This window comes from Peromyscus eremicus, chromosome 4 (assembly GCF_949786415.1).
Source record: "Peromyscus eremicus chromosome 4, PerEre_H2_v1, whole genome shotgun sequence".
In the NCBI taxonomy this organism is placed as follows: domain Eukaryota; kingdom Metazoa; phylum Chordata; class Mammalia; order Rodentia; family Cricetidae; genus Peromyscus; species Peromyscus eremicus.
The window spans coordinates 99,338,702-99,355,716 of record NC_081419.1 but is presented as its reverse complement, the minus strand read 5'-3'; the positions used below and the strand labels follow the sequence as shown (position 1 = coordinate 99,355,716).

At 42.7% G+C, this 17,015-nt stretch overlaps 1 protein-coding gene and 1 long non-coding RNA gene across 8 annotated transcripts in view; one reads left to right on the top strand and one right to left on the bottom strand.

The window, feature by feature from the left end:
* Positions 1–17,015, top strand: part of Cep152 (centrosomal protein 152) — an 83,907-nt gene that overhangs the window by 26,630 nt on the left and 40,262 nt on the right. For all 6 annotated transcript variants that reach the window (XM_059261305.1, XM_059261303.1, XM_059261301.1 and 3 more), the window contains 7 exons: positions 5,566–5,764; positions 10,585–10,707; positions 11,271–11,380; positions 12,049–12,177; positions 12,310–12,436; positions 14,083–14,226; positions 16,413–16,694. In XM_059261305.1, the coding sequence (XP_059117288.1) occupies positions 5,566–5,764; positions 10,585–10,707; positions 11,271–11,380; positions 12,049–12,177; positions 12,310–12,436; positions 14,083–14,226; positions 16,413–16,694 (1,114 nt within the window). The remainder of the gene's footprint in view (positions 1–5,565; positions 5,765–10,584; positions 10,708–11,270; positions 11,381–12,048; positions 12,178–12,309; positions 12,437–14,082; positions 14,227–16,412; positions 16,695–17,015) is intronic.
* LOC131909589 (uncharacterized) lies at positions 5,299–9,289 on the bottom strand. 2 transcript variants are annotated; one of them, XR_009378884.1, is made up of 3 exons: positions 8,741–9,289; positions 6,659–6,754; positions 5,299–5,999 (listed from the first exon to the last, which is right to left on the bottom strand). It is a non-coding gene; the product is annotated as an uncharacterized LOC131909589 (long non-coding RNA). The 2 variants fall into 2 exon arrangements; XR_009378883.1 differs by lacking the exon at positions 6,659–6,754.

Genomic DNA, 17,015 nt, shown 5'->3' with positions numbered 1-17,015 from the left:
GGAGAGGGAGTGGAGAGGGCTGAAGGGTTAGTTATAGGCATTCAACGGATGTTCTATACACTTGGTGAACTTTGCATCCTTGCTACATGGAAGGTGCTTTGTGAGGTCCTGAAATAGGTTACAAAATATCCAATAGACACTGTCCTTTCCCCCAGGAGTTTGCAGTTGGCCTGGCCGGAGGAAAGGAGACATACCCAATAAGCAGCTAAGTGCTGTTTGGTCAGTGCTGGGCTTACCTGGAGGGTTTATCCGTTCTCCCTGCTGGTTTAGGCTAAAGCAAGTGCTGCTTTTACTGAGGAATGGAGCCTGGGACCTCACTCACTCAAAGAGCCGTATCACCGACTTATACTTCCAACTCTGAAGAAAGTGTTTCTTGAAGCATTGACCTCCACCACACTGACTATCCACTGTCCTTACTGAGTTGTTTAATACGTGTTGTGTCTCAAGTATTAAGCAACCGAGTACAAAGTTAAGTCTCCTGACAAGTTCCCCTTTAATGGCCTTCGGGAAGATTAAATTTTAACATTGTCGTTTTAGTTGTAGAGCACTAAGATGGGATTTAGTTGGTTGGAATCTGTAGACAAATTTCTAAACGGTCTTAATAAAAAACACGGAGCCAGAAATTTGGGTTAAATTTCTGTGAGAAAGATCAGAGGAATAGGACAAACCATGAGCCACCTCACCTCACCAACTCCACAGCTTCCAGAAAGAGCTTCTTCCTGTATACTCAAGTTTATATGCCTTTCTGTTCTGTTCTCTCATTGGCTCTCTTAGCCCAGCTACATCACTTCCTCTTCCTATGCAGCTCTGTCACTTTCTGTCTGTCTGTACAGACCTCCAGACCTCTATGATTGGTACTGGGATTAAAGGCATATATCACCAAGGTTGGCTCTGTTCCCTAGTGTGGCCTTGAGCACAGAGATCCTGCCTGCTAAGTGATTCGATTAAGGGCATGTGCTACCATTGCCTGACTTCTTTGTTACTTATAATGGCTAGCCTTTTTCCTTTGATCTCCAGGCAAGCTTTATTTATTAAAGCACAAATAAAATATCACCACATTTCAGTTCAAATAAAATATCACCACAGAAATCTAAAGTAATGAGGTGATACTGCAAAAGAAAATGCTGTTATTTAGCTTAGGAAGGCTCCGTTTACCTGAGTGTCTTGTCTTCGGGCTCTCATCTCTACAGATGACAGCCTAGAGGTTAGCAAAGAAGAAAATACTGGAACTAGACAGATGTTTTTGGTGGAAGTCATCCTCAGGCTCTTATCTAGGCTCATGTGACCCATATTTCTTTCCATCCCATAATTGCCTGGTATGGATGCAGTGGGGAACTGCTGTCAGCTCAGCCTTAGCAGAGGTGTGGAAAGCCCAGCAGTGGCAAAGCGGCTCTCAGTGTGAGTTCTTTGGCCCACTGACGTGATGCTGAGCAAAGGCTTCCTCTATGGTTGGCGAACAAAAGAAGTATTTGATTCCTTTTATACCTAGGTACTTAGAAATTTAAAGTTATAGGTAATCATCTTGAAAACAGACTTTGCTGTGAATGCCTCAGTTCTTGTCAGTGCCAAATGAGTTCTCGGGGACTAGTGGAAGCGTAGGCTTCAGATGCAGGATGGTTTGAAGCACAGCGTTGCCCTTATTGCTAGGTGAGTGGCCTTACGCCAATTCATTAGCTCTCTCTGAGCTTGTTTTGTTGTTTTTGCTCTTTCTTGGAACTTAAAGTAAGAATTAAAATAGATAATGAACGTGAGTCTCTTGGAATATGACCTAGCTAAAAAATGATAGCTATTTCTGTTATTTTATACATGATTGGTTAAAATATGCCATTGGTCAGATTTTACATTTATCAACTTTGAATTCAACACATACTTTTTAAAGCATTTTGATCATCAATTTTGTGACTGATGTTGGCTCTACTGGAGCACAGAGAGGTGAATCACTTGGCTCAGGCAGTCACTAGTGCCACCAGGACGGGAACTCAAATCTCTTTAGGCCTGGTCTAGTTTTCTGTTCATATTTACGTAATAGTCAAGCCTTTTGCCTTTAAACTTCATTCTTCTTTCTCTCTCTTATGTTGAAGATTAAAGATATAGTTCATTCAAAAATATTTTTCTCTAGTTTGTTATTACTTTTATTTTAGTTTGTGCTGTGGTTGGCCTTGGAATTGAGTGATGAATACATCCACATTGAACTCTTTCAATAGACACATTTCATCTTTATCCATTAAAATGAATTCTACCTTTTGTGCCTTTTGTTTTTTTGTTTTTTTTTCCCTTGAGGTAGGATATTGCTGTGTATTCCAGGTTGGCTTCAAATGCACAATTTTGCCCTGGACTCCCAAGTGCTGGGATTATTGGCATGCACTACCTTGCCTAGCTACCCTTGTCATTTGTATTTACATAACATTCATAGCCACAATATAGAAGTTCCTTTTTGTTTGTTTTTTGGTTTTTTTTGAGACAAGGTTTCTCTGTGTAGATTTGGAGCCTTTCCTGGAACTCACTCTGTAGACCAGGCTGGCCTTGAACTCACGGAGATCTGCCTGGCTCTGCCTCCCGAGTGCTGGGATTAAAGGTGTGCGCCACCACCGCCTGGCTCATAGAAATTCTAATGTAAGTTCCTATAGCTAATAGACTAGGGGCATCTCATCATTATTATAAAGAAATGACTGAGCCACTCAGCTGGGAAAGTGGAGAATGACTGAACCGGAGTGGGTAGTTAGTGAGAGCTCTGGAAAAACCATCAACAACCACAGCATCTAGCTCAGAATCCTCTCAGACACCAGTAGTTAGTAGTTGATTGTCCATGTTTGAGAAGCATTTTCATGTCAAATTTCAAGAAAGAAGAAATTTGTACTTTTCTTCCAGTGAACTGATTTGTTGAATAAAAGGAAGCAAATTTTCCCCGTGTGAGTTATTTTTTTCTGGAGCTGCTTCCAAATCACTGACCCAGGTATCTGTGGCTTCCAGCTTTTATTACCAACCACCACCTCCTTCGGCTACTGCTTAGTAAACTTTAAAGGTTTAGCGACCTCAGTGTTCTCTTTTACGTTCATGGAATCTGAGTAGCTAATTCTGTACACGGCTTGCAGATGGCTTCCTCTCTCCATTATTATAGTTGGCTGCTACACTCAAATAATAAACATTTACCAAGTGGAATGCCATTTTCCTTTGGTCTTCTCAGCAGGCTTCATAAGGTACTACAGTTTCTTTGGGTTTCAGGGAACCAGTTTCCATAGGGTGCTGTGGGCCTCGGGCAGAATGGTCACCTCTCTGACTTTTTCCCTTTCGAGGAAGGAGAGAAATTATTTTATAAGCACTTTCTCTGCTCTCTGATTTGGCCTTCTCTAGGAGTACAAAGTGTTATTTCGGTGGCCTGCTTTCAGGCAGAAGAGGCCTCATTTGCTAGCTGAGTAAAGTGAGGACTCACAGTTTACCATACCATATAGCAGAGTACTTTGTGTTTCCTTTTTACATAACTTTACCTGCTATAGTTTTTCTACAGAAATATAGTTATTTCTACAGAAATAGAAATGATTTAAATAGGTGAGGTTTAATATGTGCAGACATGCACATAGAGTATATGCATATTGTTACATATATACTATATCCATCCTAAGGCATTTCATTTATATTGTTAAAAATAAATTTACCTAGTGATTTGTTCATTCTCTCTTCACACATGCACAATATTCTAACATTTCATTTAAAATAATCTGAAATCTTTCCATTTCAGGAGGAAAACTTTAAATCAGCTATCATTATTTCTTTATTAGATAGATTTTTTTCTTTTAGAATATTTTGGAAATAGAGATTTATATTTTACACAGTTCTATATATCAGCTCCCATGCTCCCTATTAACAATCTGTATTGTTAAAGTTAATGAACCAGTATATTTACATTATCACTAGTGTCTGAGGTTCGCTTGGCTGTCCTTAGAATTTCTCCAGTGTCTATGATTTTAGAGTGTACACTAGCCACTGGGAAACTGTTTAGAAACTTACATGACTGTTTCCAATGTAGAAAAGAAGACACTTCTATTGAGAGTTTCATACTTGCATACACTATTTTGATCATATTTGTCCTCCCGTCTCCTCCCCTCGTGCTTCCCAGATCCACTCCAACCCGACGCCTGTTTGCTGTTTTGTTTTAAATAAGCCACTGGGTCCAACCTGCTGGCCATATATGCTCATGGTGTAGGGCTGTCCCCTGAGGCATGGACCTACCAGGGGCCATTCCCCTAAAGAAAACTGACTGTCTCCCCAAAAGCCATCAGCTATGAGCAGCTCCTCAGCTGAGAGTGGGGACCTGTGAAGCTCCCCTTCTTGCTGCAGTAGTGACAGTGGTGACCAGCTTGATCGTGTGTAGGTCGTGTACAGGCAGCCACAGCTGCTGAGAGTTCATGAGGGCAGTGGTCCTGTCATGTCTCCCCCACACACTAATAATAGAATGACTTTAAAAAAATAGTCTCATTGTAAGCCTTACGCTTAGTGAAAATAGAGTTGACTTTAAAGGCTGGAATACAGCTCAGTGGCAGAACACTTGCTTAGCATGCACGAGGCCAGGCAGTTCAGTCCTTATTACTGTCGAGAGACAGGAGGGGAGGAGGAAGGAGACAGAAAGGACTTTAGATTGCATTAGCATGGCTTTTGTTTCGGTTTTCTCGTTGCCTGGATTCTGCCAGACTTCTATGTCAGTAAGTTGGAAGAGCTAACAGTAGTTGGTTAGGATAGCTGATGCTCGCTATTTTTTTCCTCCTCAATATCTATATTGCCTCATTGAATATTAGCATGCCACATACCCCAAAGTCACAGGTGTGAGCTATGTCCAGGTTAAACTGCTTGTATCTAGGCAGAAAGACTAAGTGGGGAGAATGTCTTCTGAGGAATGAACTTTTGTGCAAAGAAGATGGCCTTGTATATGACAAAGTTCCAGTTTATTTATTTTTGATTTATGTGTATCAGTGTTCTGCCTGCATGTTAGTGTGTGCCCTGCTGAAGTGCCTGGTAACCTTGGAGGCCAGAAGAGGGCATTAGATCCCCTGAAGCTGGAGTTAGTGGTAAGCCACCATGTGCTGAGAATTGAATTCAGGTCTGAAGAGCATCAAATGCTCTTAATCACCATGCCATCTCTCCAGCCCCCAAGTTCCAAATCCTTTAGCAGAGTTGGAGTGTAGCTCCGTGTTAGAATACTTGCCTAGCACGTATGAGGCACCAGAAAACAAAGAAACAAAATGTTAAAAATACAGTTGGTCCAAAATGCCCTGACAGTTGAGGCATAAAAAACATGATTACGCGTCCGGCAGTAGTGGCGCACGCCTTTAATCTTAGCACACAGGAGGCAGAGCCAGGCGGATCTCTGTGAGTTCGAGGCCAGCCTGGCCTACAGAGCGAGATCCAGGACAGGCACCAAAAACTACACAGAGAAACCCTGTCTCGCAAAAACCAACCAACCCAACAAACAAATAAAACAAAAAAACATTACCGTGTGGTTAGGGCTTTAAAGAATAACTGTGTTTGATTGGTTACTTGGTTTAATCCTAAAACTGGCCATTTCCTCATCAGTACTGCACAGCAAGAAGCCCCAAAGGAAGAGCTTTCGAAGGATGAGCTTATCTTGAAGTTGAAAGCCCAAGTTCAGCACTTGCTGAAAAGCAACTCCGTGAAGCGTCATCTGGTGTCTCAGCTACAGAGAGATCTCCAAGACTGCCGTGGGATAACAGAAGCTCTCCAGCAGTCGAAGGATGGCTACAAAGGCATGGAGGTGAGGTCCATAGAGCCTGTACAGTTCAGAAGTCCCTTTGAAATGCGCAGTAAAGAGAGCCTTTATGCTTTGTAGATGTAAGTTAAGTTTTTGGTTTCCTGGGGTTCCTTTGACTCCTAGAAGTAAAGCTTACAGGAAAAAAGCCACTTGAAAGGCTGATTTGGCTTGTTCTTGGCATGTAGTAAATGAGACGCCAGTTAGGTTAAATTCTTTGTTCACAGATGAAAGGAGTACTCTGTAAAGAGCATGTGCATTTTGTCAGCTGCCTTGAACCAACCGTGCTTGAAAACCCTGTTAGTAATCGTGTCCAGTGAGATCCCTCCAGCGGTCCTCAACCTTCCTAACGCTGCGACTCTAATACAGCTCCTCATGTGGTGACTCCCAGCCATAAAGTTATTTTCATTACTTCTTCATAACTACAATTTTGCTACTGTTATGAATCATAATGTAAATGTCTGCATTTTCCAATGGTCTTTAGTGACTCCTGTGAAAGGGTCTTTTGCCCCTCCCCCAATAGGGGTCATGACCCAAAGGTTGAAAACCTTTGCCTTAGAAGCTCTGCTCCTGAACTCTCCCTGGCTATGTTCTTACAGGAAAGAACTTGTCTCTATGAGGAAATGGGGTGTATAGCACTGGTCAGTACTTACTTCTGAGTTCTGTCTTTTAAATTTTGAGACAGGGTTTCACTTTATAGCCCCAGCTATAAGCCTTCAACTTGTAATGTTCTGTCTCTGCTCCCTGAGTACTAAGATCATAGGAGTGTGCTACCATACCCCACTTCTGACATCCACCTCAGTATTCTTTAGCCAGTATCTTTGGAGACGAGGAAAATGAAGGTAGGGAGTCTGTGGCCCATCTGAGGTTTCACAGTCAATCTTAGGAAACTGAAGTTACCTTATATGACTGATAGGGGTCAGGGTCATTGCTGGAAGCTCCTGTCACCAGATCTTGGGAATGGCTTTTTTCTTCCTCATTTCACAAACTTATCATCTTTACAGCCAAGAAAAATAATGCAGAAATGAATTGATAATTAAGAAAAGAAAATGAAGCATTGAAAGGAATGCAGGGAGTATATTCCTTTTCTTTTGAAGGGAAATAATTTTTAATCTATTGCTTTTTTATGTCCTGATTCTTAAGCCAGGAGTCCTGTTCATTAAAAAATTCTGTCAAAGTATGTGAGATGTTCTAAGATGCCAATTATTGTGACTTAAAATTTAAAAAATGGTTACCCCCATGACAGATGTGCCACTACTGCACACATGGGCATCTTTTGCCATGCCAATCGGTACTGTAGTCCACAGTGTTAATAGCTAGCTGAGGGAGACTATTGATTGTTTTTTTTTTTTCCTACCAGCATCCTTCATAGTACCTTCTGGTACTATAAAAGCCAGAAGGTTGGTTTGTTTTCTGTTAAACAATCAAGTTTGGACTGTATTATATGTATTATATGGTGAGTGAGAGTTCATGATCACCTTCGAATGTTGCATGGACTCTTCTTTCCCAAATCTTTATAACAGAACTTTCAATTGGTCTGTAAAGTTAGGAAGCATAATTGGGAGAGAAAATAGTTTATTCTTTTTTCTAATTTAAGTCTTTATTCTTTGTGAACCCCACATGCATCTCAATCCCACTTGCCTCCTTATCCCCTTCATCTGCCCTCTGTCTCTGCAACCTCCCCTCAAAATAAAACAAAATAATATTTATTTAAAAGAAAAGAAAAAGAAAATCTCGTCATGGAAGCTGCCATGTGACACAGTGAGTCATGCAGTGGACCCTTTGTCCATATAGCTTTACTTGCAAGTGTTCATTGCAAAGAGTCATTGGTCCGATTTGAGGCCTTTGGCTTCTGCTACACCATCAATATTGGGCGCTCACTGGGGCTCCTCTTGGATATCCTGTTATTGTCCTGCATCTTGGTAGTTATTCATTTTTGTTTTTGAAAAGCTATTATATGTAAGACTTTGTGGGATTCACTGATAATAGAAGTATATAAGGTGCATATTAATACTTAAAAGGCAGTTTGGCTGTGTGGAGCCACATATAATTTTAGTACTTTGGGACATCTACAATTAAAAAAATTGTTTCTATTAAAAAATTCAGCTGGAAGTGGTGGTGCATACCTTTAATCCCAACACTTGGGAGACAAGGGAACTCTATGAGGTCCAGGACAGTCAGAGCTGCATAGTGAGACCCTGTCTCAAAACAAACAATCAAAGCATACTGTTTTGTGGCATTTTCAGGCTAATACATGACAGAGATCAGGAGACTGCTCGTATATAGCATTAGGCAGTGTTTGAGAGCAGATCAGTTCATTTCATTTGACCATTGGGCGGTTAAGACTGAATGTAGTGGGGTTAGAGAGGTGGATCTGTGGTCACGGGTGTGCAGTCGCTTTGGTGGAGGATCCGAGTTTGCTTCCCAGCACTCTGGTTGGGCAGCTTCGTGGCATCTGACAGCCTCTTGTGGACTCCTTGGGCATTGCATTTATGAGCACATACTTGCACATATATACATAACTAAAAATTAATATTTATATATGTATATATAGCTATATAGGTATATATATTTATATATATATAAAATAAAGATAGAATGTGTATTATAGATAGAATATGTAAGGGTCTTAGGAAAACCATACTGACCTACCAACAGAGTCCATATTCTAAATTCTTTGTGAATATAAAACACTGAACACAGAAAGCTTTTTGTGTCTGGTCCTCAATAAATTTCTTTTGTGTGTGTTCATGTGGGTATGCACATTTGTCAGTATGCTAAAAATGACTGTTGAGGGATCAGCCATACTATGTAAGATAGCTACACCACCCTTGGCAAGAAACAACTTAAAAGTGTATTTCAGCTTGTGGTAAAGGGATACGGCTCATCGTGTTGGAGAAGGGATGGAGGTGGGGAGGTCACAGGCCTGGTTATAGCGTGCCATTGGGGTCCGGAAGCAGAGAGATGGATGACGGCACTCACCTGGCTTCCTTTTTCTCCATCCCAGTCTGTAGTTCATGAGATGCTGCCGCCTATGTTAGGGGTGGATCACCTCTCCTCTTCAGTTAAACTCCTAGGAAATGCCCTCACAGGCGTCTAGAGGTGTGTCTCCTAGGTGATTCTCAGTACTTTGAAGTTAATGATCCAGACTAACAATCATCCTTCTGCCCTTTCTCAGCTTGATACCTAAGCATATCAGTTTTAATCATAACATCCCACCTCTGATGCTCAGTTAACTCTGTGACTCAGACACACCCATTGAGGAGTGGGAGGTCCCTCTGTAATAATCTCTAACGGTTAAACACTTGTTTTTCCCACATCTGCCATGTCTGCAACTTTCAATTTGTTAACACTCCTTTTCCTACCGAACTACATTTTTAATACCTTTCTGCTCCGCCTCCTCTATCTCACTGGATACTTGAGAGCAGAGCAGTGTAGTGAGTAGTAACCACACTTCAGGCCAGATGCTGTAAAGCCTTAAAATTTCTTCCCCAGAACAATTTAGTCCATTACGTTCAAATTTAGCCTCACTCAAATTCTCAGAATGCTGCAGAATGCAGCTGCGTTCTTTTCTAGAATGTTCCATGAATGGCCTGTAGTCCAGTTGCCAGCCAAAACCTGGAGAGCCAGACTTCACTGTCTAAATTTCTGTTAGCCTCCTGGTTTTCCCATGATTCTACCAGAATTGTCCAATGATCTCTGTCTACAGCATTTCATCATTTCTCTAGCTCACAGGTCCGAAATCTCTGAAATGTAGTCAGGGCAGCAAGTGCCCCTGTTTGGAACAATCTGTGTTAGTTACTTTTCTCATGACTGTGTCCAGATAACATTGTGGAATAGATTTCGGATACTTTCATAGACTGACTAGGTGTATTGATTCTCCTTTAGAGAATAAGGAACTTATAGATATGGAAATGTTCAGATGGAAGGGGGCACGCAGTTATAAAAACAAAGAGGTTCCACTGTGGTGGCACCACAGAATGCAGGTGAAAGAACTGTTTCCCCGTTTCCCATCCACTTCAGCAGCTGAAGATAATTGCTGATGTAGTGGTCAAGAGAACTGGAACTAATTCCTGCCCCACCCAGCAGTGTGTCCATTTTTATGGCTTGTCTGGAAAGTAATGTATGAAAGCATATCATATATCTTAAAAATAGTACCTACTGAATACAGCATATACATGAGGTAATGCTAGCAAAAAGTATATAAATAGAATATATGAGTCCTACTGAGTAAAAGTGTAACAAAAATGGGATATTGTCTAATCTCAAGACAGCCTTCTCCTGAGATACACCTTACTAACTACAGCATGTGCAGACAATAAGCGGTGGAGCAGTACCTGGGAGACTCTGCTTTCAGCTGCTTGTCACCAGTGATGAGACGTGTGTGCATCCCTTGTCTTCTACAAGGAACTTAGGTCATTTCTTAGCATTTGGGCTAGACACCTAACCTGAATTTAGTAACATTAGAAAAAAAATAAGGGGAACACCCTACAAATTAACTGATTAGTACTCCTCGACAATGCCATGGGTTTGAAAGACAGACTGAAGAACTGTTACAGCCAGGAGGAGACAGAACGATTAAATGCAATGTGGCGTAGATTTAATCTTGGTGTAGAAAAGGGTGTTAGAGGAAAAGTGGAGGCGTTTGTATGAAGTCTGTAGAATGGCTGGTTACACATCCGTATTAGCTTTCCGCTTTGATGATTGTATTGATTGTATTTGAGAGAGAAGATGAAGAAAAAGACATACTTAGACATTTTTCCCTAAGTGAAATTACTTCAAAGTGTGTAATTTTATTTAAACTTAAAACCTTTCTAAACTTTCAGACTAAAACAGATACCTCTGAAAAAACAGCTGATCAGTTATGGCTTGATTCTTCTGAGGCAATTGTCAGAGAAGATATTCTGCGTCTGAAAAATGAAGTTCAAGTTTTACAGCAACAGAACCAGGTGAATAAATGTCTTTTAATGAGGCTTTTCGTGGCCTTACTGAATACCCAGGGAGCACAGACTGATGTAGCAGACACGGCGGTGCGAGTTAGTGGGCATGTTTTGGGAAGTTCTTGTGGTTCTGGCTGTTTCCCTTACTGCTGCTTGGGTGGTACTGTTATTAGAAGGTTGAGTGGTTCCCATTTTGTGTGGTAGCCCGACCAATAGATACGATCCTGTCTTCTTAGCCAGCTGTTGACCAAGATGTAAAACCTTTTTTATTTTGATAAAGATTATTGAATTCTAAGACTGACTTTAAGGTATCAATTAGCTTAATACTTCTCTGGTTAAATATTTCCATTTGATGCATTTTAAAACAAATACAATATTTTAATGTTTACTCCTAGTAGAATGCTACTTACTACAGAAATATGTCTATCTTACTTAGGTGTGGAGATACTTTTTCTTTTGTAGAATTGTGAGACAGATTGTATGAGATAATGGTATAAGACGGAGGGTGTTAAGACGTTAGACTAATCAGTTCAGGTGGGGTTTCTCTCTGTAATCCTTTGTTCTGTGTCTAGGAACTTAAAGAAGCTGAAGAGAAGCTGAGAAGTACCAACCAAGACTTGTGTAATCAGATGAGGCAGATGGTACAGGACTTTGACCACGATAAGCAGGAGGCTGTGGCTAGGTGAGTCATGTTGGTGCCCATTGCTCATCTCCTGGGTCTCCTCCTGGGTAGCACAGTCTTCTACCCTTGCAGCCCCTCTCCCAAAATGGAGTGAACTGTCCCTGTGGAGGTCTTAGATTGACAGAGGTCAGCCCCTACTTCCCACTTTGTAACTTGGAACACAGAGACAGAGTTATGTGGTGGGCTAACCCTAGCTCATCACAGCTCTAGTGCACTGAAATACTAGGGCTGATCAGCATAGACTAACTCTTCTGTTTGAAGTACTGGGACATTGTCATACCCAAGTCCAATTTTCTCTAGAAACATAAGAAAGAAATCTTTGAAGATTCCTGTGAGACCAGTGGTTTTAAATGAACTCTTGTTTTTGGTTGGGGGAAAAACAATCTAACCTAATTATAATTTGCATTAATGAGAACAAGAGGAAGGAAGGCAGGCAGGTAGGCAGGAAGGAAGGTAGGCAGGTAGGCAGGAAGGAAGGTAGGCAGGTAGGAAGGTAGGCAGGCTGGAAGGTAGGCAGGCTGGAAGGTAGGCAGGCTGGAAAGTAGGCAGGAAGGTAGACAGGAAGGAAGGTTAGGTAGGCAGGAAGGTAGGAAGGGAGGCAGGAAGGGAGGCAGGCCAGTTCATCCTGTCCCTGGTGCTGCGTGACTTTAGTTCCCCTCTCTTGTTAGGTGTGAGAGGACTTACCAGCAGCACCATGAAGCCATGAAGGCTCAGATTCGAGAGAGCCTTTTAGCGAAGCACGCTGTGGAGAAGCAGCATCTCTTTGAGGTCTATGAGGGGACCCAGTCACAGCTCAGGTAAGAGGAGGGCTCACTGCCTGTGTGCTCCGTAATTTGGAGAGGGGTGTGTGTGCGTGTGTGTATGTGTGTATGCTCATGCGTGCGCATGCTTGCACACACCCACTTACTTGCTGGTTGTGTGTCTCCAAGGTCTGACCTCGATAAAATGAACAAGGAGATGACTTCTGTGCAGGAGTGTTACCTGGAAGTATGCAGAGAGAAGGATGAGCTGGAATCTGCTCTCAGGAAGACTGTGGAAAAGGCTCAGGAGCAAAAGGTAGGCTGCTCCCATCTCCTCTCATGCCTGCATCATTTACACTAATACACCTGCTTTGGGGAAGTGGGAAGGTGTTCATAGAGGCCTTTTTATTTGACTATATCAAGCTATTATGGCTCACAGAATTAAAAACTATTGAAATTGTTAAGGTGAGGGAAGATCCCGTTTCTTTTTTAAAATGTTAATTTATGATTTATCTTATTATTTTTAATTATGTGTATGTGTATATCTCTGGGCATGTTGTGCACACAAGTGCAGTTGTCACAGGCCAGAAGAGGGCGTTGTACCTCTGGGGCTGGAGTTTCAGACTGTTGTCAACTGTCCTTATCAGAAGCAGTGTGTACTTGTAACCACTGAGCCATCTCTCCAGCCTCACCTTTATAGACATATTCTGGGACACAAAGCAGTCTGGATCAACTCATTCCCCTTGGCATCTCCATTTCTACGTGTTTGCTGCTTGTGCCTGCCCAGGAGGTCCTGCACAGCTTACGAGTGCCGTGCAGAGTGTGCCTCTGGCTGTGAGCGCCGTGCACAGTGTGCACAGTGCCTTCGGCTATGAGCGCCGGGCACAGTGTGCCTTCGGCTGTTGTGCCTTTGGCTGTGAGCGCACCACGCACAGTGTGCCTCTGGCTGTGAGCGCAGCACACAGTGTGCACAGTGTGCACAGTGTGCCTTCGGCCGTGAGCGCCGCGCACAGTGCGCCTTCGGCTGTGAGTGCCGCACGGAGCACCATTAGCGGCTGTGAGTGCCGCACAGAGCCCATTGGCGGCTTTCTCCCTCACCTTTTGCACAGAGCAGAGCTTGTCACTTACTGTCCTGGGAAGGACGAGTTTGACTGTCACCTTATGACAAGGAAGGTGAGGCTCTGGAGAAGGCTGTGTGACCACTGACCTCCTGGGAGCTGGAGGAAGAGCTGAGGGTTCTTTATGTGACCAGTCCTTCCTGCTGCCCTTGCTGCATGTCCAGTACGCCCATGGAAAGCCGTGGTCAGCTCTGTCCTCTGGAGATGGAGATCTGACTCTGGTTGGCTTGGATCAGCCTGCAGGCCACAGTTTGAAAGCTACCTGCTTCAAGACTAGAAGCTAGGTCCAGAGTCCTGACTAAACATTCTGTCCAGATGTTTTTGAATATGAGATCTTAAAGCAAGGTGTTGCCATCACAAATGTGGAGACGGCATTCATGAGCAAATGGGATGTTCATTTCATGTAATAGTTTGGCTATTTCAGTAGCTCAACATGATGGAAAGCATGCCACGTGTGTTCTGTCGCTCAGTGGAAAATGAATCTTTAAAGGGAGTGGTTTTAGTTAGTGTTGGCTCCAGAAGAATTACAAAGGATTTAAAGTTATTTAGAAAGTGAGAACCTGACTTTTAGTAATTTTATAAAAATTAAAATAGGGAGAAGAATCACTGATATGAGTGTTAGGTACAGAGTTTATAAAACGTCTAGGACCAAGATTTATGCCGCATGCACTGTTTTGTTTTTTGTAAAGACAGAGTCTCATACTGTTGCCCAGGTTGGCTTTGAACCTGCTGTGAAGCCAGGAATGACCTTGCCTCCACCGTGCCCATACTGACACATTTCTAACATGATGATTGTCAGTCCTACACAGAAATGCTGAGGTGCTAACCTGAGTTCTGTTTACAGAGGCAGCTTTTGGAAGACAGAGACGAGTATGTAGGCAAACTGAAGTTAGAACTTGAAGAGAAGTACCAAGAAACTCTTAAGACGGCGAAACAGAACTGGCTGAAAGAGCAAGAAGCTGGCGTTAAAGAGCGGGCCGAGGAAGAGGTGACGTCCCTCGGAGAAAGGGGCTGGGTCAGAATTTCTTCGGGTCACTGTCTATTTATTTTATTTTATTTTTCCCAGCCCTGGCTGGCCTGGAACTTGCTGTGTAGAACAGCCTGGCCTTAAACTCACAGACATCTGCCTGCCTTTGCCTCTTGAGTGCTGGGATTAAAGGACTGAGACACTACACCTGGCTTCTGGTCACTGTATGTGTTAGTAACTGTAGTCATTCTTCCTGAACATGTGGCTTACAATTAATTAGCAAGTATGTAGATAGCATCTGTTCTGTCTCTCAGAATCTGGCTGTTAGAACACATCGTACCACTTTGACTTTTCAAAATTATTCCATGATCTTTATCCAAAATCAGGATATAAGTTTTTTTTGGATATTTCTTTGATTCCTAGAAATAAAACTATGGTCTCATTTCCTATTATGAAATGGCTCTAGTAAGTCTATACCAGTGTCTCTAATTATGTCATTGTAGTCATAAATGAATAATGCATTGGATTAGGAGAAAAGTGAAGAGCAGGCTCAGCAGCCGAAACTTTAAGAAATTAATTTATTTACTTACAAAATGTAGCGTGTCACTTAGGCCACTTTCATGCAAGTATAAGACTGTCCTTAGATCTAGTGCCGTGCCTTGCCTGACTTCTCTCCTCACCCCTCCCCCATCCCATTGGTCCTTTATTTTCTAGATGGTTTTCCTTGTACTTTCATGTTCCTGTATATACTTGATTTTGTGTATCTTTATGAACTCTGTAGACCCACAGTGAGATGAGGTATTTATTCTTCTGAGACTGACTTCATTTGTCTTCAGCTGCATCTGCTTTCTTGCAAATGCTGTGCCTTGGTGGTTCTTCATGACTGAAGGGCGCTCTGTCGTGTGTAAATCGCATCCTCTATTGGTCCCCCTGTTGCTGACATCAAGGTTGAGTCTGTACTTAGCTGTTGTGTGGAGCGTGGCAGTAGTGTGAGTGTCTCTGCCGTATGCTGACTTGCGTCGTCTTTGGGATAACACCAGTGGTGGGATGGCTGCACCTCTTCATAGCCTTAGTTTTGGTTTTGAGGAACTCCATACTGGCTTCCACAGTGGCTGGACTGGGCTTGTCGTCCCTGCCAGCTGCGTCCAGGCTTCCTTTTGTCTGCATCCTTGCCAGCACGGTTATTTATCTCCTCTGTCTCCTCCGCCTTCCTCTTGAGACAGGGTCTCACTTTGTAGCCTGGAACTTGCTATGCAGACCAGGCTGGCCTTGGACTCAGAGAGATCCATCCACCTCTGCCTTCTAAGTACCAGGATTAAAGGCGTGCACCACCATGCCTGGCTGGTTTCTTAGAAATTTAAGGACTGAAGGATGATCTTAAACACTTAGAAATAAAAAAATAAACGAGAATTCTAGCTTGTTGAAGATTCTGTCATAGATTCTGCCTTTGAGCTTGCTATTCTGTTAGTGTGGTAGCCAGGAAGTTCTTTTAGAACTCCAGGTAGTCAGCAGATGGGACAGGCAAAAAAGGAAAGGCCGGTTTGCTCCTTTATAGTTTTGTATAAGACTAATTAGACCCATCTCCCTGCGTTGCTCAGCATGGGGAACGCATGAAGAGGGTCTGTCTGTGACACCTCCCTCTAACTTAATATATACTGATAAGATTCCAGGGTGTTGAAGTCGATGAGACTTTCTTACACCATTGACCCAACCTGTTGATTAGATTTACTCAGGAAAGTATTGTTGATGTGAAACTCCGTAGTTAATAGCAAACAGTTCTGTGAGGGTTTGTCGTGACATCTCTACAGTGGCAGAGTCAGAACTTCTTGGTCACATACTGACCGTGGGGTGCTCTGCCCTTAGAAGTCTTCATGGGAATTCTGTTCTGTAGTAAAGCCGAACAGGAATTTTCAAGTGTTGCTTGGGAATGTACTTTTGTGGACTAAGTTTCTAGCCCTCATATAATGACTCCAGGAGTATGTACCAGCTGTGTCCATTGGCAGAACTTTAAACTTACCTAAAGGGAGATGATCTGTGTGATTGTGGACCGTGAACTTTGTAGAGGACACCATTGTGTCACCGTGTCAGAAGGCTCGACAGCCACCCTCCATGGGTTTCAAGTACACCTGCAGTTGCTTTCTTTGAGTAACGTTTAATTCTAGTTTTTACTTTATTGAGTGCTTTTCTTCTATTCCTTCTAAAAACAGAGCAGACAAAAACTCATTCAACAGCTGGAGAAGGAGTGGCGGTCCAAACTGAACCACAGTGTAAAGACCCTGAGAAAGGCAACTTCCGACTCGGGCAGTCAGACCGACCAGGTAGCCCTTCCGGAAGCCGTGGCTAAGGCAGAAGCGGCGGTCCTGGCAGAGGAGCAGGCTCGCAAGGTCCAGCGGGAGTTGGAGCAGGAGAAGGAGATTGCTGTCAAGGAAGCTTTGAGAAAGCTTGAAGTTGAGTTGGAGCTCAAGTACTGTGAGAGTATTACGCAACAGGTGATGGGCGCAGTCAGCGGAGTGAAGTTTGGGGGTTGCTGATCAAGGAAAATCCCGGAAATGCTGCCTTTGAACTGGGGTGTGACTTTATACATTTTAAGGTTTTAGCATTTCTAGACTGGAATAGATAACTGCAGTGTCTCTAAAGCTTTTTCATTTCGGTTATAAAACTCTTTCTGTATTTATTGAGTTTTCAAAGTGCTTGTTTTCTGAAATCTAAGTGTTAGGATACCTGAGGGTGTGTGTGTGTGTGTGCATGTGCATTGGTTGTTTTAACATTCAAATTAAGAAGTAATTAAGAATCTTTCACATCTAGTTTTA